This window comes from Apteryx mantelli, chromosome 22, assembly GCF_036417845.1.
Source record: "Apteryx mantelli isolate bAptMan1 chromosome 22, bAptMan1.hap1, whole genome shotgun sequence".
Classification (NCBI taxonomy): domain Eukaryota; kingdom Metazoa; phylum Chordata; class Aves; order Apterygiformes; family Apterygidae; genus Apteryx; species Apteryx mantelli.
This window is the reverse complement of record NC_089999.1, coordinates 11,958,903-11,981,777: the sequence shown is the minus strand read 5'-3', so window position 1 is coordinate 11,981,777 and position 22,875 is coordinate 11,958,903. Positions and strand designations below refer to the sequence as shown.

The following is a 22,875-nucleotide window of genomic DNA, read 5'->3' as shown; positions in this document are numbered from 1 at the left end:
TCACGGTGTCAGCCAGTCCGGGGCAGCCCGGGGGAAGACGTGTTTCTCCAATCCTTCCCTCAGGGCTGAGGGGAAGGCTCCGGTTGTTTGGATTTGCAGCTCAAAGTCCTCTCCCGGACGCCCGGTGCTAGCAAAGGGCTGGCAGCTCTTCCCGGGCCAGGGAATTCTGTTGGGCAGGGAAAGGTCCTGCGGGATTAGGCAGGGATTTGGAGCATCATGGCTCAGACTTCCAGACACCAAAGTCCCTCCTCCATCCCTCTATATGCCTGATCCCTTGGGGCCTTTAGGGGCTTCCAGCTGAATGGTTAATCCCAAATTACATTATAGGTTGCATTGCTTCATAAATCACAGCAAGGCCCGTCCTTGCCAGCAGCGTTCCAGAATGGGTTTTATTGACAGAAGAGAAAAACAACATTGGCTATAAAAATCCAGTTCTTGTATTTCAGAGTTAGAGCCCCCTGCATTTCATAAATTATCAGCACAATGTGAATTATCAGACTTTCCTCTTAGCCTTCATTTTTTTGCATTTGTTTGGGTTTGTGTATCCACTTTCTCTCATTTTCTGGTTTCTTGGGAGATGCATTTTTCTAAATGAAACAGATATTTGAATTTGTCCCTGTAAGAATAATGTCCTCTAAATGTACCCTTTTAGTCACCTTTTATCACTTTTGTAACACTAGGTCAGAGTACCATAGTCAAGTGAAACAATGGCAGTGTTATTTAAGGTAGTGTAAGTCCCTGTATTTTGTTTTGTTGGTTTGGTTTTGCTCTTTTATTTATTTATTTTTTTAGTTCTTGCTTATGGCTGAAAGCTTCACTTTTAGCTGTAAACGGTGAGCCACCTTTGCCTAGCTCCGGTTTGCATTTGGAGCTGTTACTGCAAATTGCCAAGTGCAAACATGAGGCGTGTAGAAGGGTAAATCTCCTGCCCTGCGAGTACGGCCTTTTCTGAGGATGAGAGCGAGATGAGTTAAATGACCGAAAGCCTTAGGCTGGGACATGCCAGCTGCAATAATTTTTTCACTCCATCATCTCACCTTGCAACGTCGCTCTGCCTTATACAGCCACCAGATGTCTGACGGATAATACAAGTGACAAGGGCAAAACCTCCTGAATACATTCAGAGGAATACTTCAGACGGGGAGGACCGGTCTACTGGCTCGTGACCAGCTGGGTCCTGCCTGTCCTTTCTAAACCCTGCCTGGCTAGAATGAAATACCTCTGCTCGACATGGGGTGGTAGGAAATCAGACCTTGGTACTGCAAGTCGCCGAGTGCTCTGGCCCCGCTCCAGCAACACACTTAAGCACACACTTAACTTTCAGCGTATATATACTCCCATTGAAGTCACCGGGGCTATTGCATGCTTAAAATTAAGTATACGCTTAAGCTGGCTTGGGACCAGAGAGTTCAGTGCTTTGTAGGACCAGTCCTTGCTAGAGCTTAGATAACTGTCTCATGTAACTTGACACATGCTTTTAATGAATTCAGAATCAAGCCAAAAAAATTTGTCTTCCCTGGCTTGGAAAGCTTATGAGGAAACAAGTTTAAGTTTTTTTGAGTTTTTGTTATTTTCTAAACATAAAATTTCACATTTCTCTATAGAATCCTTATAGAATCACATTTTTCTAATGTTCACTGAGAAGCCTACAGACTTTAAGTGAGCAATTTCCAAAATGCCTGGAGTTCCTGAAGAGGATCTGTGATCTGCTGCCTGAACAGAGCTGGATTTGGTGGCTCAGGAGGTCCCTCCCAGATGTATGTTTTTATACATTTTTAGGAAGATGTGGCGTTTCCCTGAGCTGTCCTCAGATAAAAGATTTAATTCCAGGCAGGACAGGCTAGTGATAAAAGCATAAGGGTCCTGTCGAGACCTGGCCTTGCCGTGGACTTGCTTAGTCCTTGGGTGAGTTCCTTAAACCATGAGGTTCTAGCTCTTCTCTGGTGGAAGCAATAAAACTCTTACTTATTTCAATGCTGATAACTCATTTTGCCTCCAGTAAGGGTTTGGCCCTGTAACTGTGTTTTATAATCTCTCCCCCATTCCCCAGTCTGCGGTAACTTAATAAGTAGCAAGGGAAGTTTCCAAAGCAGTTCCTGATGTTCAGTGGTGCCGTAGTCTAATGATAGCCCTTGAACCTCCCCGAACACAAACATTACCATCGTTCCCGTTTAGTGTCAGAATCTGTCTCTCGCTGTTTGTGAAACGCTTTAAAATACTTTTAGGGACGTTGTTATTACAGCAGGTTGTGCACACGTTATTAGATGCAATTCTAATAAATTGAACATTAATGCAGTAAGATTTGCTACAGAAAGTGTCACAAGAAGGTCATCACTTCTCTGTAGTTCCCCAAGGAGAAGCCGCTTTACAGCATCTGCGTATAGCGACGAGTTACATTAGTGACATGGAAACATATAAATGTCGCAAATATGCTGATTTCTGCAAAGCAGTTGGGAAAGGCAAATGCCTGGTGCCGACGAGCGCGGCATGCTGCTTTGCGGGGCGTTTGGATGGCAGCGAGCGGGCGGCACGACCGGGGCGTTCTTGCTCTCGCGGGTTCAAGCCGGCGAGCGTGGTGTGCTGCACGCCCTGGGTTGAGGCTGGGGGGAAATAGAAGTCATCCTTCGAGGACTTAGATCCTCCTCCCAAACACGCAGCGAAAGCCTAGTATTTGCAAGTGAGATTTATTTACCCTGTGTACAAGTACTTATTAGACAGTAGCTTGGAACTGGAGTGTGCATTATCTCATAGTGAGGTAAGACAAATAAATTACAAGTTAGAGGCCCGGAGCGGGATTAGTGATGCACCTTAGGAAAATATTTTGGTTTCTGTTTATATGTCAGCTGGGTAGTGAAATGTCTCATCTGGAAAAGGTGATAGGAGACTAGAGAAATATTTGCTCTTATAATGCAAAAAATATTTCAGTTTCATTCTTAACTGGTTGCTAGTGATAGAAACCAAATTTCGCATTTCTGGAGCTTAGATGGCTGCTCAGCCAGTTTCCTTTTTTTCTTGAGCTTGTCCCAAATCCTTTTATACAAACTTTCTGCTGGCTGATAAGAAACCATTCCTTTATCTCCCCCTGTTTGTGGGCATTTCTTTGTGCGGACGTCGCTGAGCGGAGCGCGGTTGTTTTTCCGGCAGGACTCCTTCCCGAAGTGCAGCGCAGCGCTCTCCCTGTCGTGTGGACTCCTCCCGCCTCCCCTGGCGCGCGGCTGAAGCGTACCAGGGATGCTAGATAAGGCTTTAGTGCAGCGTGTTGTGCCAAATTCATTCCTGCTGTGCAGCTCCGCTGAGGCCGGTCTCTGGTGGGGAGGCCTGCGCCCCTCCCTTGCCGAGAGGTTAAAATACAGTATCCCCGACAGTTCAGCTGTGCGGGAATTATACCCAGGATGAACTCGCCTTTCCAGGCATTGCAGTCGCTGTTTCTATTGCACAAGAAAGAGTCTCCTATTACAGTTTGAGTGATATATTAGTATATAGCACAGTTCCAAAGCTTTTTCAACACTAAGATTTTTTTAATTCAAATGAAACAATCAAAATTAAATTCCTTGGCTCAGACAGTTACCGCTAATTCTCAAGCAATATGACAAATCCACACTTGTGTCTCAAAGTGTAACATAAGATCTTAGTTATCCAGAAAACCCTGATGAATTGTCAGATCTTTCCTTACTTGTGGGTAAACATGAGCCCTTTATAATCCATTACGTGTCCTTTGTCCGTATATATATGTGCATTTGCACATGCCACAAGATTGATAATAAGCATGATAAATCTTGCTGTTTTCTTAAGGGAAGTAACAATATATTATTCAAGTACCTCCAGTGGAATTGGCATGTTTCTACCATGTGAAGTGGTGTTACTAAGACAGGGTATGCCTGCAAGCCCTTTTCAAGGAGTGAAGAAATCGCTTGGCATAGAAATGCAATGCGAGTAAGATGTAGTATGTAGTATCACAGAAATACAAAATGTATCCTCATAGCTGAGCAGGAGGGACCTAATCCTGTGTGCATCTCGTGCAGCTTGTCGTAATGAAGCCAGTACAAAGACTTGCTTAAGTGAGTTTAAGTTTGAGCATCATAAAATGGCAAGTTTTATTGAGATGAGACAAAGACTTATCTAAAAAGCCCTCGTTGGTATTTAATGGAATTCATCATGTGTCTGCATCGCCTAGGCACTGTTGAAAATCTTGGTCATCGTCTTATTCAAAGCTTAACTAAGTCCTAGTTCTTTGGAGAGTGGGAAATTTTATTTGGAGAAAAAAGTCACTGGATTTTCTAATTTTAACCGGGACTGAGAATTATAAGTATGTGAATACCACAAGAAAACATTTCCAACTCTGCAAAAACTAAAAAGTGCTGAAGATCCTTTCTGAATCCTTTTTTAATGAAATTTCCAGACCTAGAGGTTGAAAGAACATCAGGTGAAGTTTCTGATGTGCGGAATCATGCCTGCTAAAGTATATCCCCCCGAACCACCTCGGAAAGCCCGAGCAGTCGTTCAGAACTGTCTGCTTTTCAGAATATTCTATTTTACTTCAGGATTAATGTAAAGAAATGTTAATCTCTAGGGGGGGCTTGGGGCTGATTGTAGTGTTCCTGATTTTTTCCAGGCATTCTGATTTTGAAAAGCTGTAAAGAGTTGAAATATACACAAATCTTGATTTTCAAGAGGAAATAACGTTTTTCTTGGTAATTATTTTTATTATGAAGAGGCATTTAGTTTTTAAAATCATAATAGCACCCAGTTATACCGTAGTTCCCATCTCTTTTTGCTTTTTGATTGCAAAATAAATTATACTAAATTGCCCAATATTGCAAAAAATCTATTTATATGCTCATTTTATTTTTTAATTCATTGTATTCTTTAAGTTGTAGTTGAGTTTTGAGGTTACTTAAATGGTACCTTTTTCATCTAACCTCTTAAATAATTTAACAGTTAGATATTTAATTGTAGCCAAGTAACATACAAACAATAAATACTCGCAGATGGGGAAAATATAAGGACTCATTCAGAAGACAACAAAGAAGTAAAAACAACAATCTGGGACATGTTCTTACATCTTTATTTGCTGTAAGCTGATTTACACCACAACAGCACTTGGTCAGTTCTTCTCCTTCTCCTTCTTCTCCTCCTTCTCCATTACTACCCTTAGTACTGAGGGATCCAGGTCTGAGGAGGAAAGGTGCTTCTGCCCCTGCGCAGAGCGGTATTTTCCGTGCACGCAGGGAGGCGCAGGAGCACCTCGGGGGCAGGAGCCGGCGCGCTATCGGCTCCTGGCGTTGCTCTTCGGAGCGGGCTGACGAGGACCTGTGCTTCTGGTGCTGCGAAACTGCGGCGTAAATTTCCCTGAGGACACCAAACGCAGACTGTTTGCATTTTATCTTTTAAGTCCTGCTCTGTATAGATGTCACATCCTGCCTCCGCTTCTGAAACCGTCCCGTTTCTCTCTCTCTTATCCTTTTCCTAACCTCCGGGCCTGCAGGGACGCCAGCGGTTTGGCCACGTCTGCAGGAGCGCTCGGCGTCGCCGCGCAGCGCGTCGTGCGCTGGCTTCGCGCGCGCGGCGTTCGCCAGCCGGCGCTCGGCGGCTCCTGTCCGGTGACACGCGGGTCCCTCGTTTGGTAGCCAGGTGCCTCACCAGCGCGCTGGTGTGAAACGACCGTTTCGATGGCACGTAACAGAGTCGCAGGGAGCATTCGAGGCAAAGGCAGGGTTTAATAAATATACTTAATCATTTATGTTTTGACCTTAACCCAGACTCTTACTCAGACATAAAAAGCTGCAAGTTGGAAACGTACTTTGTCAAGGCTTCCTTGGCCGATGCTGCGGCAAAACGGGGCAGCCGAGCGCTGAGGAAAGGCAGATCCTTCGGAAAGGAGAGTGAAAGGTCAGGCCTAATCCAAAAGGACAAGCAGTGTATGTCTGTGTGTATATTGGGTTTCACATATGAAATCCAGTCATGATAAATCTGATGGCTTTAGAAACATCTACTTTGATTAATGAAAACATAGTTCCCATAGACCCTGGGTTTCATACTTCAAAGTTCTCCGGGATTTAGGACCTTAGGTTTTGCTTATTCATATAACATGCAGGAAACTATTTTTAAATGAATAAGGGAGTTAAAAAAAAAAAAAAAAAAGGCAAACATTTCAACATCCGCGGCACAGATAGGCTGGATAATCAGGAGCAAAATTAACAAACAGACGTTTTATTATGCATTTTACAATAATGTTTACATTCTTTGCTCTATATTTGTTTTTCCTTGAGAAGATTTATGTATTTATAAAAATATCGCGCTGTTCCAGCTCTGAAAATTGCAGCCTCGCTCGCAGCGGAGAGCCTCCCGGTCGCCACACTCGCCGGCGGCATTCCTGCCCATCGGAAACGGGCGTCACCGTGCGGCTGTTAACCCTCGCGCCGGGTGCGAGGAAGCGGGTTTCTTGGGGGTTGCGGGGCGCAGGCAGCCGAGCCGGGCCCCGAAGCCCCGCCGAGCCGGCAGCCCCGGCCTGCGCTGGTCCCGGACGTGGAAGCCGGTCGCCTTGGCCTCTCCGTCGAGCGGGATGGGGGAGCCGGAGCCGGGCAGTGCCCGCGCGTCCCCGCGCCTGATCACCCGCCTTCCCCAACCCTCCCACTGCGCGGCCGGGCTTCACCCGCGCGGGCAAGTTCACCTACACTCGAACCTCAGTTAGACGTAGCGGCAGAGGAATAAACAGTATTTTCGCTTGCGACGGTAGCGTGCTGAGGAGGGACGTAGGGAGCTCGCTGCTCCTGGAGCGCCGTGGGCCCGGGCACCCCGACCGAACGGCCTCCGTTAATTCACCGCGCTCACAGGATGCAGAGCTGGTGAGTAATGTCCTGTTTATAGCACAACTGTGAGCGATTCTGGAAGAAAGGAACTCCGTGGGAGGGAAGATGGCAGGGAAATAGAGTTGCTTTCAAACGCTGCAGCTTCTGCAGTCGTTTCCAAAGGCAGGAATTAACACTTCCGCCCTGATTTGCCGGCCCGGCGCAGAGGTGCCTTGCGGCAGAGCCGGTCCCCCCGAAGCTGCGATGCGCCGGCCCTGCAAGAGCGAGAAGGGAATACGGGATGTGTATGCTGGAGAAAATCAGCGTAGCGTGCAGCTGAGCGTGGGCACGTGCTTAGAAGCCAGATATATGGCAGGTCAGGGAGGAGCCCGTTTCCTCCACGGTTAAAAAAGGAATTTGCGCGGGTCCCCGTTCAAGCGAGCACTAAGTGCTGCTGTTCTGTGGCATTCCCCCTGGAGCAGCAAAGCTACGGCGTGCAAGCGAATTGGCAAACCCTGGAGGAAAGTTCAGCCATTAATATTTAGGGGGGTATGCCAGCATTCGACTCATGACTTTGGGCAAGGAATTTCCACATGCCCATCGCTGGCACGCGGGCTTCTCTCCTGGCCGAGGCTCTTTCGGGCAGCTCGGTCGTGCTTGCGCTGCACTTCCCGGTGTTTCCGGTCCCGGATGGATGGGGCCTCCCGCCCGAGTCCCCCCGTGCTCCGTAATCGGCCAGGAACGGCAGCGGCGTGGTGAGGCGAAGCCGCCCCCCTCCTCGGAGCCGGCCGTTGGCGGCGGGCACGCAGCCGGCGAGGCAGAGCCCGTGCCTTGCATGGGAAGGAGGCATCTTTTACGGGCTGGAATTGGCAGGTCATTTCCGGTCCTATTTACTCTGTTATTTTTGCTCACACGTATGTTGCAATATACAAGGTGAGGCTCAAAACTGTCAAGCCCTTTAATAGAACCATTACTGTATTTTTGGAGAACGTACTCTTTTTGATTTACTGTTCTTTAGAAGACAGGAAATGGAGCTACTTGATTTCATATTTTAAACAAAGCCGTCCAGAGGTTTAATGAAAAAAATTTCCCCTGGCTTTTGAATTAAAGGGCTATGGTGAAAGATTTAGCTTAGCTATTTTGACTTAGAAAAATAACATACTAGAAGTATTAAAATATTTTGTAAAAATACTTTTTAGTACTAGATTTTTCAGAGAAGGAAATAAGCTGCTCTGGTTTTCTTGGTCTTTGGTTGGTAGTGTGAACTGTGAAATGAAAGGATGTTTCCAAGGTTCTTTTTTTTTTTCCCCTTTCTGTAGAATTTAATTTATTTTCCTTTTATATTAAAAGCCTTGAAACAATTGCAATGTTAAAGACAAATCTTGTGCTTATAAGCAAGGTAATTTGGTATGAGTAATAACAGAAGCCTATACCATTAATAAAATGCGAGAAACATTAAGCAGAAAGATGCAGGGCCTAATTCTGCTCTGTCCTGCAGCAGTGTGAGTAAAGGGCAGTTCTCACTGTGAGGCGAATGTCAGTGGAAGGACAGAAGTGTGAGATCCCTATCAGGAGAAAATTAAAGTTTCAGTAGGAAAATTCTGCGTGTAGAGCAGGATTACCGTGGGGTGTTTGGTGCAGCAGCAAGCTAAACACGCTGGAGCTGCACAACAAAGTGCTTTCAACCTAGATGTTGAAGCCAAAGTTTCTGCTTGTTCAGTTTGGTGGGATTTGAAGCTGTTTTTTATTATAGTGCAGTGAATTTGGGATGGTGCTTGGGCATCATACAAAGAAGGCTGATGGTCTTAATTTCCACCTAGTTTCATCTTCAGTAAAGAAGGGGAGGAGTAAATTTTCTGCTCGGTTGAAAGCACCAAGCCATAGGATCAAATGTTAACGCAATTTTTAGTCAATGGGATTTTTTTCAGTGATTTTAATGAGGTTTCACCAGGATTTCACTAATGATTGCTTGGCTATAATAACACCGGTTTTCTTCTTTCTTGAGTTGTTTCTAAATTAATTGCTCCTTTTAGACGGAACCTGTTCCACCGTCAGAGAAGTTATGCCGTGTATTTGGTATAGCAGAAAGGCTAGTTTTCACACATCACGGTCTTATATTTGTGGCTGTCAGTAAGATTGCAGCAGTTTGTCAGTAAACACAGCCGGCGAAGTCTGCCTTCTCTCAAGCAGTCAGTAATCCTTTGAATCAGCGGGAGGCTTTCGCTTGCTTGCTGGCGGCGCAGCTAGGTCCGGACTGGGGGCTTTTCTGCTTTCTGAGGGCAGGATGCTGCACTGAGATTTATTTGTAAACTTCGCTCTGGCCAGCGATGAGAAATTTGATACGTTATCAGCTGAGATACTGGGATTGAGAAAGGGAGAGCAAGGCAGCCAGAAAAAGAGATTACAATTTAATAAATAGCAAAGATATGGTTAGCTGCTATCAGTTTAACTTTAATACCATTAGCTCTTGTCCCGTTGGTAATGATGTATGTAGGACAAAGCACCCAAAGGCTCCTGGGGAATAACCAGCCCATCTGTGATTTCATGCACTTCACAGAAGAATTTTCCAAGGCGTAAAAATATCCAGGACTTAATTCTGCCTTGAGAAAATCATTCTGCTTTGATACATCTGCTGTCTATTGTCAATGGCAAGAAGAACGGGAAGGTCCGTGACAACTGGTCTTGGTTTTCGTGAAACAGCTTTTTTCACATTGGAGACAGGCAGAGCTAGCGGTTTGGGCTTTACAGTACAAAATGACCTCTCTGTTTTAAGCAAGGCCCTATTTTATGCTCCCACACCCTGTGTGTTCATCTTATGTGGAACCAATTTAATAAATGCGTATATTGAAATAAGACTAGGTTTATGGAGGCCGGTACGACCTGGAGCACAGGAGAGCGTACAGACCTCCTTTGCCCTCACCGCTTGTTACTCGAAGGCGAAGGGACTGTCCGAGCAGTGCAGCTGTGGCCAGCGAATCACAGCTAGATGCGTGGACATGAAACATACTGCCAGTGGCGGACACCTAACATGGAAAAGGAGTGAAATGGGAGGAAAGATAAAACAAGAGCTTCCCCAGCCTTTTGGTTTTTTACAAGAAAGCTTTCTGTGCAGTTAATCCCTCGAACCTGCATTTACATTAACACTTGCACCTCACACGTTGCTGCTAAGAACTTCTGGCAGCTCTTGGCCCTGATTGCCGAGGTAATGCTACACTTGTCTCCTTTGCTCTCGCTCAAGTATCTCTGGAACCAGAGACCGGCACTCTATGAAGTTTCTCGTTGTACACGTATGCAGTCATCTTGGCAGAACTTCAAAAACCATTTGCCTTATTATTCATATGTCTGCTTATAGGAGCAGAAATGCTCCCATTTCTCACTTTCAAAATAAGAGCAGACACGAGTAAAGAGCATATTTCTCATCCGTGTTTTCTGGCACAGCAGCGAATACCCATGGGAGCTTGCCAGCGCCTGCCCGCTGCTGCTCTGGCTTTTTGGATTCAGTTTTGAAGGCCCCCCAGTAGCTATCCAGGTACTTAAACAGCCCCATCAAAAATGACCGAAATCAGTGGGGTCTTGACAGAGTTGAAGCCGAGTGAGGGTCTCAGGGTCTCATGAAACCACACAAGGAGGAGTTGAAAAAAGAAGCTTTAAAAAAGACCACATCTTGCTTTTCCTCCTGCAGTTAGGAAAGCTGACAACATGGAAATGTTGCAGAGACTTAAATACAATAGAAATTACTTAGCCTCACTTCATTTTCTCAAACAAGCTTCAAGAACCCTTTCTTTAAAACAAACTGGTGGACTGGGTAGCCTTATAAATCCGAAGACCCATTAGAAAGTTGAAGTATTTGGTCAGTCCTCCTCGAGGTTCAAACTGGGATTCATCCAGAGTTCAAGTGCATGTATCACATAAGAGCCATGGGCCCATTTTGTAGAGGTCCATTTCAGTGTTGATGGTTTTCTAGTGCCAGGAATCTACTCTGCGGCCAGGCGAAGAGATAAATCAAAGTTGTGTGTGCTGATGAAATTCAGGAGCCAGAAGTCACCACTGCAGCCCATATAAATCCCTGAATGCCAGTCCTTGTGCTTTTGTCCATGCCATTAGAGTTCAAAATTATCTGCCCCTCTTTGCTGATGTATGGATTAACTGGCCGCCCGAGTGTTTACTAACGGTTATCACCCAGTACTTTGGCCGTTATCAGAGGAAGGGACGCCTGCCGCGGGGCTTGGTCTCTCACCCTTTCTATTACCACCTGTCATTGGCAGAGAGTGTGCTGTGAAGCTGTACAGTCACAGCGCACAAGTGTAGATAGTTTCTGACGGCTGATCAAAGGGGAAAACCAAAGGCCTGATAACAAGGACGTGTTTCATGTACTTTTAACTTTGAGAAACATTGGCATTTGCATTTTTTCCCCTCTGTAGGCTGGCAGAAACCAGGCACAATAAACGCTGCATATTCAGTTACCTAATAGTTGAGTAAATGGTATGTGCTTGAAGCAACAAAGCATAACTGTAATCTTGTTCCAAGTGGGAATGATTTAAGTAAGCCTTCGCAGAAGTCTTGCTGTATAATAAAGTAGAATAATTTTAATTTGTACTTTGAAGTGATCTTGAATTCAGAATCTAATTTTTGCATTCAACAGGATGTTGTATACTATTTTGAATTAGGAAATAACTACAAGTTAAGGAATTATTTTATGTATCTTTTGTAGGTGCGTGGACTCTCTCATAATAGCCAGCATCTTCAGTAAAGCACTATTGATGAAAGAGGCTCTTAGCTCAAATTTGACCTAAAATTTCACTGTGCAGGAACACAGAAAATCCACATATAACCTAGACTGAAAGAAAGGCTCACTTTTTTTATTCTGTAGGCATATTTAAAATACAATATAAAAAGCAAGCAATCCGTTCCTCAGCAATGTATCACACTGCTGGACTTTGCTACACAAGAATGTGACAGGGACAGTAACTCAAGTCTGACCATTAGCAAAGATGAAGTGACTTGGCTGTTTCCATTGTCCGAGATGAGAAGGGAGAAGAGTGTGAAAGAGCAACCCAGCGAAAGACAAGTCAACTTCAGGATGTCTAGGATGTACTTAATAACATATATGCAATTTTAAAACAGTACAGCTCCTGATTCTGTTGTTGTTTGCGTCGGTGTCATTAGGTTGATTTCAGTGGTGCTACTCCTGATTCTCACTAGTGTGAGAACAGAATTGGATCTGTATTTTTAATTTAACGCTTTTGCTTACAACTGCTTGGTGGAGCAGTTCAGTTCTTAGGGCTCTGCTTGCTCCTACTGTGCTATTAACATCAACATTTGAATTAATGTGCTGAAATTAGCTTTTCAGGAACTCAAAATGCAAGGGCTTCTTTCTTTCAAATGAACCATTGCAATAAATTATATATGTGGAAGAAGTTTGGTCCTGAGGTCTACCAGACGTCTCCCGTTTGTTTGTTAAAGGTGCCTTTGACCGGAGCGTGACCTTGCTGGAGGTGTGTGGGAGCTGGCCCGAGAACTTCGGTCTCCGCCACATGTCTTCCATGGAGCACACTGAAGAGGGCCTTCGAGAGCGCCTGGCTGATGCGATGTGCGAATCTCCCAGCAGGGACATAGTGGGATCAGGAACAGGTACAAAGAAGAGGTGTGATCAGAGATCACGTACATCTCACCCAATGGTGATTTTTTTTTTTTAACTAGTTAAAGTTTTGCTTCCCCTTTTCTCAGCCTGCTTCCTCTGTGATTGATTAACTTCTCTGGGGGTCTCCCATTGTGTGAGAGAGATCACGTATAAAAAGAAAATGTTGGTAGATCACATAGGTGTAGTCTGAGAAGCCTCAAGTAACTTGAAGAAAAATACTGACATTTGAAGCTTCCTTACTGTATTGCTCTGATAAGGGCTCTCCTCCCCCCCTGCCAGCTCAAGAGCACCCTAGTCTTTGTGCAGATTTCTGCCCATGCCCACACTGTTCAAAACAGCATCATCATCACGCACATCCTGATTTTGTGTTCTAAATAGAGCCACTGTGAAGTGCTGGTTCTGTAATCCAAATTAATCCATCTTCATCAGTGTCCATTATATTGATAAATTATATCATCTGTTTAAATAAATGGAATGGCACGTCAGAGATTATGCTGCTCAGAAGGGGCCCAGTGGTAGGAAATGTTCAGAAATGTTAAAGTGCAGTTATTGTGGTTTAATTGTCTCCATTAATTTTGACTTGTTTTTAAAAATACTGTCTAGTAAAAGGGCTAGATCCATCTTTGATCCACTCACCATTTGTGTTGTGACCAGCAGCTGATAGTAATGGTAGCTTCTAACATCAGTTGCCAACTCACTTATCACTGTTCTGGCAGGTTGCCTAGGAAGAAAAAAAAGAGCAAGCTTTAGCAGTAATGTATGGGTATGCCAACCTATTGACATTACAGAAAGGCTTCAGAGAGTGGAAGCTGTCTCTTCCTTGTCAGCTGTTGCCCTCATGTATTGCTGAGGGGTTGTATAGCGTGGCGCTCTCCCTACTCTTCACTGCTCCAGCTGGAGATGACTCGAGGGCTCTCCCATCAGGGCTTGTCACCCTCGCTTAGCAGATGAGTCACTATTGAGCATGTAACCCACGGCAGGCCATCATACTGCTGCTACCTCCCACAGTTTGGGGGAGGAGGAGGCTGAGAATAAGCAGTCAGAGTTTAAGCTCCTGTATGTAGGTACCAAGCTGCTGAGCAGTACAGAAGCACCTTTCATATCCCCAACTTCTGTTCTTTCAGCCTGTCTGTCCTCTGATTTGCGAGTGCTGAACAAAGATGGACTCAAGGGACGGTTTAAGATTTGGTTGTTGACAGAAGCAGGTTGGCTGAACATTAAGTATGGGTCACAGTTACAGATCTGGTGCTAATTCTTACCATCTTGTTACCTTGGACAAGACGCTTAACCTGCCTGTGACTCAGGTGCTCCATCACTGCAATAAGGATAGAGATGCCTCATATTGGTGGTGTGGAGTTTAATCAGGTCATGTTTTCAAAGCCCTGTGAGGATGGAAAAATGGGCTGTGAAGATGGAAAAACATCCATCCATCCAAAAAACATTTTGTTACTTATTGACTCACAGTGTGGTCAGAATGAACTTTGGGGTGATGTCCACTTCCAAGTGATGGGTCAGCACCTCCCAGGCTGTGTACTTTAGGGGAGATGTCAGGGGGATACCCTCTCTGAAAGCTAAAGCCATCTAAACACACCAGGATAAGGCAACTGAATGCCCCAAAGACTTTGTATTGTATTATATTGTAAACCAGAAACTTCGTCAGAGACAGAGGTCTAGATTTGCCTTCCATTTGCACCAGTACAACCTCGCTGATATCAGTGAGTGCCAGCTTCTTTGGCATAAGATTAGGTTCCCAATAGTCAAGGTCCATCAGTATAAAGACAAAACAGAGCTGTTTAGAAAAAGATACCATCACTGAGCTAAAGTTCTTCCAGAGAGAAGATTTCCCCCAGATCTTTGACTCCAGATACATAATGTTCATAGGGAGTGTAAAAGATGAACCATTTCAAAGTAGCAAACGTAAGCATCATCGTGCAGTAGTGAGTAACATGAGCATTAACCCAGCTCACCTAATCCTGCTCCCCTACTGTCACTATTACGCTCTGTGTTTTTCTGCCTATCGTAGGATTCTCGCTATCACTAACATTTTATTCTCAGAATTTGGGCATGTGATGATTTGATGCAGCAGAGAAAACCTATTGATAGGGCTGTGAACTCCCATGCCCTTTCTACTTTCATCCCCTAACTACTCTTGAACTGTTCTTCTTACCAGATGGCTATAAAAAGTACTATGCTGCTCGGATGATACCTGGAAAGCACCACTTGCCTAGGAGGTGGACGAGCACTAGTTACAACACGGGTGGTTCCACTCGAGGCAGGCTGCCAGCCAGCCGTTTGTCAGTGTGGATCGCATTAAAGCACTAGCAGCTGGCTGCTGGTTAGTAAATAAAAATAGATAAGTTTGGAGGTACATTACCCCTGCTTCAAAGATGAGGTGTCTTTGTTAGCTCCTAATAAGTAGGATTGTTTTAACTTCCCCCAAACATCTTAACCAACTTAGGCTGAACTGAATGGATCTTTGAAAAATGCAAAGTTTTCTAGCCTGGCTTTTCCTTCCTTGGAGCCTTTTCTGCCCACTCACCTCAATGAAATGATAGTAAAGACCTCAGCAGAGGAGGACACCATAAATATGCTTGTTGATAGTTGGTCTCTATTGGTACTGGTTCCCAACACAGTATTTGTATTTCTGCATTGGACTCAGAATTACATAATTTATAAACCTCCCTCTACTACCCCTAAAATGACTTATTTTAAGTTGAAGTTATGCATGCCTTTAACACTTGTTTGTGCTCTTTGAATTCTCTTCAGACAGTGCTTAAACACATTTTACAGAAATTTAATGAAACCTACAAAGTCTCACTTGAACTGAAGCATAAAATAACAAAAATTTTTAGTGCTGAATGTGAATATATGTGCCTGCATGGTGCTCAGGTCCACTACGTGGACAAAGAAAAAACGGAAAGTAAGATGGACAGTGAGACATTACCAAGTGCTCAACTGGTCCTGACACACACTTAAGGGCAAGAGATAAATAGATTCTTTTAATGCCTTAACTGTTAGGACATAGCTGGCACATAGATTTATATAGTATTCAGGGCTGATACGCTACAGTAGTGCAGAGGAAACGCAGGTTCATAATACACAGACCTTTTGGGGAAGCAGATATTAACAGTTTTTCTCTGTTTTTACCTACAATTTTCACTGAAAGCAGTGTTAGCAATGCATCACTGGTTCTGTAGTCCTAGCTCCTGTCCATCACAGAGAGCACCGTGAGGTGCTCTATAGGAAACACCCAACTAGAGGACATTAAAACCATGAGGAACAATCCTGCATTTGCAGGGAAGTGGAGTCAGATGGCCTAACGGGTCTTTTCTGTCTGTGACTCCGGCTAGCTGCCAAGGGCTGTCGGACAGTGGACGGGAGAAGAACCAGGTCTGGAAAATGACCCCCCAAAAATCTACTTTGCTTGTGACCTAAATGATAACTCCAGTCATACAGCTAGTTGAGTTGATTGGGAAACCAGCTATTCTCCTTGTTATCCAATTATCCAGACAACCCATGTCTATCTTAAGTGGAGTCTGCTGTACATAAGCTGTCAGCCTAGATACACATTTAATTCCAAAGAAGGCGTAAATTGGCAAAGATGCAAAAAGATGTTTTTGCTGTTTCAGTTGCTGTCAAACTCTAACAGAAAAAAAAATTGAAGGTCTACTCACAAAACGTTAGTGGTCAGTGACCTCTTTTGCTTGCAAAGCTTTGTTTTCCAGCAGCCACAATATTTACATTTGCAATATAGTTTCTAAGTATGTGCTGTGGCTTCACATCGCATTCTCAAAAAAAAGAAAAAAAAGCTAATATTTTGATTTATGAAACTGTGCTTCCAGGAAACAAATTTCTTTGACAATATTGTGCTCAAACTTGTCATACAAAAATTGCCAGCCTGGGTTAGAGTTCTTTCCTTCCAAATTATTGTAATGAGTAAATCCTCTGATTTATGTAGTCCTTCAATAAGTACAGTTCTTAAGCTTCCAAATGCATTTTGGTCATCTCTAGGCATAAAATTGAAAATTAGTCTATAATATGAGACCAAGCCTTTACAGTGCGGTTGATGGTCTGTGCTCAAATGTAACCGAGGAAGACTATTTCTGTGACGAGTCCGTGTTTCTGTGCAGTAAGAGTTAAATACGCTGAATCCCATGAGACAGCTGCCCCTTGCGCTCTCTCCCCTTCACCTCCGGGCTGCGGAGGGCATCAGAAATCACGATGCTCATGCGGTTGGGTTCTCTAGAGGTAAATCATGGGGGGATCCATGTATATCCCAGGTATCCAGATTCTTTAGGCCCCCAGTCGTGTCCATTAGGATGTAGGCTGGCTCGAAAGAAAACCAGTGGGCCTGTAATGCAGTCCCGTAACAGAGGCTACTAACTGCAGGAGAGCAGAAGTGAGCATGAACTGGCACTGCTGGGCGTCTGCCGCACTAGGAGGGAACGTATGCCCAGCGCCAGGGAGTTCACCCCAGCTCTTCCTTCCTCCTTTGGCACAAAAGGTTTAATGTATATTAAATCTAGGCACATTTCTGCTGTAGACTTTCATGACTTAACCAAACAAGTACCATTCTTTACATCTTTACATAGATAGCACGGTGCCAGGGGGTAAATTTATTGCTTAGAGGACTAACACAAAACACAGGTTTCCAAGGGAGAATTGTGAATTTATAAAATAAATAAGTATAAAGTAAATGAGACTCTTAAATGAAATTTCAAGGGTTTTTAAGAGTCACCATTTTTTCAAGCGCTTGAATGAGAAGAGCATGCATTTGCTGTTATTATTTTAACATGTTTTTATTAGCTATTTCTCACATGCAAAATAAATAAGTATTCCATTAATTTTGTCAGGATAGGCAGTGCTGCAAACTTCCCTAGTAACATATGTGATGCTGCCACTGTCAGACCCCTGGTTCTGCTGCTAGATCGGTGGAGTGCCGTAGGAGTCAATGCGACTTTAGAGATGCAGAGCCTGGCTTACTGTTTTACTCAGTTTGTGGTTCCAGTTCATGCCTGTCTGCTGTGTCTTCTCTGTTACAATTTGTTTGGCTGCCTGAATGTTGTAGTTGTATCTAATTTATTTTGACAAAGAATACCCAAATCCACATTTCTGCAATGTTTTACAAGTGTTGGAACTGTTCCATGGTCATATAAGAGTAAGATTTTTCTTTGTGGGCACATATCCTTTTTTTTAATTCATCATGAAATTCAGTACCTTGTGTTAGCTCAGTTTACACGTCAGTTTATGGAGCAAAATAGCATTTTTCTCTACCAATCCTGTATCAGGAATACATTGAACTTCCACTGAAAACCTGTATTAAAACATTGCAGAACATCCCCCCAGTTTTGCACCTTAGAAGCAGTGCCAGTAGTTCTGCAGAGGGAAAGATTTAAGTATGGCACCAACATGGTCAAGAAAACCCACAAGATTTGAAGATTTATTATAGAATTTAAAGGGAGGTAGTTTAAGCCCATTATAATGTGAGCAGAGTTTCAGTAAAAAAAAAAACAGCATGTCTCATTTTTTTTCAAAATTCCTGCAAAACTCCAACTCTGTCAACTACCAGCTTTGGAAAGTTAGTGAGAGAAGAGGTGAGGCGCAGAAGCAGCAGAGCTGTGCACAGCCCCTGTCAGAAATGCTCTGGACTCCTCCTGAATTTCACGAACAAACTCGTAGTGTGATGAATGAAGCTCATATTTTGAAACAAACTCTTTAATGTGATTAATGGAATTGAAGTAAGTGGAGCTAATTCGATGTGCTGGTGGAGACCAGCCCCTACTACAACGTGGCTCTGCATTGCAGGACAGCTTGGAAGCTGACCTTCCTCTGAAGCCACGCGCTGCATCTGGCTCTCAGATGCTTACAGTGGCCTCAACCAAACTCAGGGCTTGACACCTTTAAGCTTTGCAAGGGGAAGTTTTTGAAATCTTTATGTGAAATTTGTGGCCTGGGTCTAGATCTGAAGTTCATGACAAGAAGTGAAGTCACAAGCTTTATTGCATGCCTGGTTCAGGTCAGAAGGTATTCATCTGCCTGAAAGGAGGAAGGAACGATCCCTCTGATCCCGGCACAGGAAAAACCTTCTGATGCTGGGTTTTTTCCAAAAGAGAAAACGCCTGTCATCAGAAGCTGTGTTCAGAGATGAGCAGCCACTGGTACAGAAAAATATCTGTACATTTAGTTTCAAGAATAGGATTAGCCCGCTACAGAGTTAGAGCTTGAATCAGTACCTTTCCTTCCTTCCCTCTTTCTTTCCTTCCTCTTCCTTTTAATTTTACTAAGATAATTCCCCCCCCTCAGTTTGCCTTAATTCTAACTGGGACATGGGATGCAGGAATGCAGCAACACAGAACAATTGATTTTCCCTCTGAAGAGCATTTCTGCAAAAAGGTTTCTGCATAGGTTCAATGCCGAATCAGCTTGGGCAGCAAACGCCCTGGCATATCAAATAGCACCGATGCTAAAAGCAGCCTTTGAACTTTTGGAATATTCATCCCGGGGTCAGAGATTAAATTACCCCCTCAAATAAGTCTCAGAGCTCAATGCAGTTCTTCTTACAAAAGGCTTATTACAATGAGACTCTTTTAAAAGAAATGAAATTTCAAGGGTCTTTAAGAGCCACCATTTTTTAAAGTGCCGAATGAGAAGAGCATGCATTGCCCCGTGTTATTTTAACCTGTTCTTATTAGTGATTTCTCGCATGCAGCACGCAGCAGTGTAGCTCCTCGAGGCACTTTGGTAGCGCTCCCTGGGGACGCGGGGCAGCGACGGGCAGCGACGGGCGGCGATAGCGCCCGCTGAGCCCGCGCCCCGACGCGTGCTGCCCGCCGCAGACCGACAGCTACGACGGGCCGCCCCGTCGCGGAGCCGTCCAGGGCCAACAAGCGCTTTTTTAACTCTAATTATTTCCCAGGCCACCAAATCTTGGCTATTGTCCCCTTGTCACCCTGGGCCGGGGAAGGCGTCGGAGCACGGCGCAGCCCTGCCAAGCGGGTCGCCTCCTCCTCGGCCCTTCGGGGCGACGCGCAGAGCGCCAGAGCCAGTGCCAGGATTTTTTTGGTGGAGTTTCTCCTAGGTCAGGCATTATTAAGGGGGGTTGGATGAATGCTGATACTACAAATGTTTCTGGTGTGAACTGAGGCTCCTGGTTTGTAGAAAAAGTCTGTGGACGTCTCTAAAAAGAGTGCTGATACCAAGAGCCAACTCTGACTCTCTACATTTGATAAGAATTTGGTCAACTGCATTTATTTATAATCAATTTTGGTTTGGGGAGATTCCTTTTAATTTTCTTATTATTAAACCAAGGCTTTTTTTTTAAGAAATATTTTATTTTTGATACAGACACAGCCGGTGAAGTAGCGGTAAAAAACATCACCCCAAAGAGGCACATGGCTTTGAAATGTTTTGGTATGTAACATAACTGTATTGTTATCAGGTCTTTACTTTTGCACAAAGAATATTTCTCCTAGTTTTAAAAGGAATCCCTTTGTCCGATTTCACGGGGTTACATACATAGTGTGGCCGTAGAGGAACAAAACAAAAAAATACCCGAGTGTTTCAAATCATTTCACAAATAACATTGTTCTATTTCTCTCTTTAAATGAACAAGAGTTTCTTTGATTTTTTTTTAAGTCAAATTTAGGATTCTGCTGTTCAGAGCAGAGAGGTCACAAGGCCCTAATGTATTTAGCATTGACTGCCCTCTCTTGTAGTGCGTCTATTAGTCAGTAATTTGATTTGTACCTATTCATTTGCAGTCCCTGCAGGAGCTCTGAGCTGGCCCCAAGTATAATTGGTGCTGTCTCTATTTTTACATCATTAGATTAGCCCCGACTCCTGGCCACTTGTTGTCTGCGCTTGTCTGTCCATTTATACAACCTAATGTAACACAAAATTCATTACTGATCACATTACTTTCAACTCTGAAGCCAGTTTTGTGATAAACATTTTCTTAACCCTTTCTTGCCAGTACACAGACCTCGGGGATAAATGCACTTTCCCTTTGCAGGAAAAATCAATATCATAATAAAACAAAGTGCAGTCACATTTCTAGATTTGTCATTCCTCCTGGAGAAAGAAATGGGAAAAAACATATGTGAGATGACTAAATGATGTCTGCATCCAGGCATCGCAGGCTGGTGGATGTGAAATGTGCTCAGCGGTGTCCTTTCTGCTGGAATATAAAGAAGTGACACAAGATAGGGCCAGCACTCAATTTGAAACTTAATTTCTTACTCGTTGTTCTGCAAGTGTTTTAGCTCTTCTGTGCAGGCTGTAATCAGGTTATGACATTATTGGAACTGGACATTTTTCTTCCAGTGCTTTGTCTCCAAGTAGTTAACAGAGAAACAATTCCCTTTCTCCTTAGAGATTTGTTATTGTGTTGGATTTTGTTTGTTATTTTTTTCCCTAATGATCAAGCAAATTAATTCTGCTACTGCAATCCTCCAGCACTTCCCAGGAAAATGTAAAGCTCCGTTCTGTCGGGCTTGGCTTTGCTCACGTTTGATTGTTTCACTGAGTACCCTGTAAAGCATTAAGCTTTTTTGCATCGCTGGGGCTTTTGCTATTGATTTCAGTGGGAACAAGAAGAGCGCCATGGTAAGTATTCATTTAGGCCTGATTCTGCAAAGGGCTGAGCATCTTTACAGCTCCTTGGTTTGCAGTATCAAGCCCATGAAGTGATTCTTGCTACTCAAGGCATGTGTTTTGGTACACACAAAAGCTGTTGATTTTTAACAGTTTTCTAAAGTAATTTTCTGTTTGTACAGCTTGTCTTGGAAATCTGTTATTTGGGGTTTTCTAAATGTTTGAAAACATTTCCTCGTGTTTATTAAATCTTCCCTTTTAAAGTCAAAGATATGAAGAATGCCCCACGCAGCCCGATCCCACACTGAGCAGGGGGCAGGAGACTAGACAGCCGTATAGGACTTTTCCAGCTCTAATTTCTGTAATTGCCCTGTTATTCCTTTTAGGAGTCTGTGCATGATATTTTGATGTAGGAGGTAACTTACATTATGGCAAGCGTATATTTCTTAGTAAGAGCCCTCATCTGCAAGCATTTGAAACAGGACTGCTATTTTTACAGCTGTTTTGTGAGCCAAAGCCTGTTTCAGCTGCTGAGGTGACGGCAGAGTACAGACAAGACGGTTCCGCTTTCTCCTCGCAAATGCAGCAGGCCCAGAGACCCTTTCAGCGGGGGGCTGGGGGAATTTGGCTGATTTTTGCGGGAGTGCTCCTAGGTGCAACCATCAGTTGGTGCCCGGGGCTTGCTCCCGAAGCCTGGCTTGGCGCGGGAAGACGCGAGGTCTCCGGTCGGCTCTGCTGCTCCCTTGCTTTGCGCTGTGGCCTCTCTCTCTCTGCCTCAGTTTTGCATCTGGACAGTGGAGATACCAGAGTGGTCGGAAAATCACCGTACAGTGTTTTGGGACCCTCGTATTAAGGGCAAGTCGGGTGGTGCCCTGGGGTGTGCTGTGCCTCTGGGGCGGGAGGTGGGCAACAGCTGCCGGCGCGGCGCCAGCCGCTCCGACCCCGGCTCTCTCCGGCGTGGGTTGCTGGGCTGACACCGCTGCTTGCATATGCGAGCGCTCGCCGTACGCCGCCGGTCTGCTCTGCATCTCGCATTACCTCTCCACAAGTTTGGGCCTTTCTTTATCTGAAAGCTACGTGCGGCCAATTTGCAGACTCCCCTTCGTGCCCTGGTAGAGCATTAGCATCACACTGATGTCACGGGCGTCTTCTCTTCCCTGGGTCTGAGCGGAAGGTAGCCAAAGCTATTGCAGAGCAGAGCGCTCATGAAGTATGCATGGCCTCATTAGGGGAGACAGGGGAGAAGGCTAGAGAATGGAAACCCATTTATGCAATAAATTGTTAAGTAGCCAAACTGTTAAATGAACGCTTCTTATTAGAGAGATACAATGAAGTATGAGTCACCAAACAACAAAATACACATTAACACAGCAAAACTCTCATCAATAAATGGAAAGTCAAAAGCTAAAACAATTATAGTGCAGCAGTGTGAGCCAAGCCTTTGGCCCTGCCGCTTTGGCTCCTCTCGGCTGCAGAGGCCCCTCTTGCGCTGCTAGCTCTGCTCCCCAGGGCTCCAGCGCTGGGAAACGCTGCGGAGAGGCAGGAGCACCCTGATGGGCTGCTAAAGTGCCATCGAAGCCGCCTACGCCAGAGCAGAGCAGCACTCCAAAGGCCATCTTCCATCTGCTCAGATGCCACATCGTTTTCTAACACAGTGCTGTAGTCTGCAGTCTTGTCTGCTACAAAGCCGTCACCTCTCATCACCCCTGTACCTTTCTCTAAAAGAATATCAGACAAATAGCAACCTGATTTTTCTGATAATCTAGCCCTGCTATCCGAGCTGCAGTCTAAGAGCATCAGGGCTTTGGACCCGCATCCTTGTTTAACAGCTCTGCTGTTGGCTATCTGATGCGT

At 44.6% G+C, this 22,875-nt stretch overlaps 1 protein-coding gene across 7 annotated transcripts in view; it reads left to right on the top strand.

Annotated features, from left to right (window-relative positions):
• Positions 1 to 22,875, top strand: part of BCAS3 (BCAS3 microtubule associated cell migration factor) — a 385,407-nt gene that overhangs the window by 348,187 nt on the left and 14,345 nt on the right. For 2 of the 7 annotated variants that reach the window (XM_067309860.1, XM_067309859.1), the window contains 2 exons: positions 12,252 to 12,419; positions 19,774 to 19,839. The exons of 1 other annotated variant lie outside the window; for it this stretch is intronic. In XM_067309860.1, the coding sequence (XP_067165961.1) occupies positions 12,252 to 12,419; positions 19,774 to 19,839 (234 nt within the window). Of the gene's footprint in view, positions 1 to 12,251; positions 12,467 to 19,773; positions 19,840 to 22,875 lie in introns of all 7 variants that reach the window. 4 more of the 7 variants (XM_067309862.1, XM_067309861.1, XR_010886230.1 and 1 more) reach the window with 3 other exon arrangements.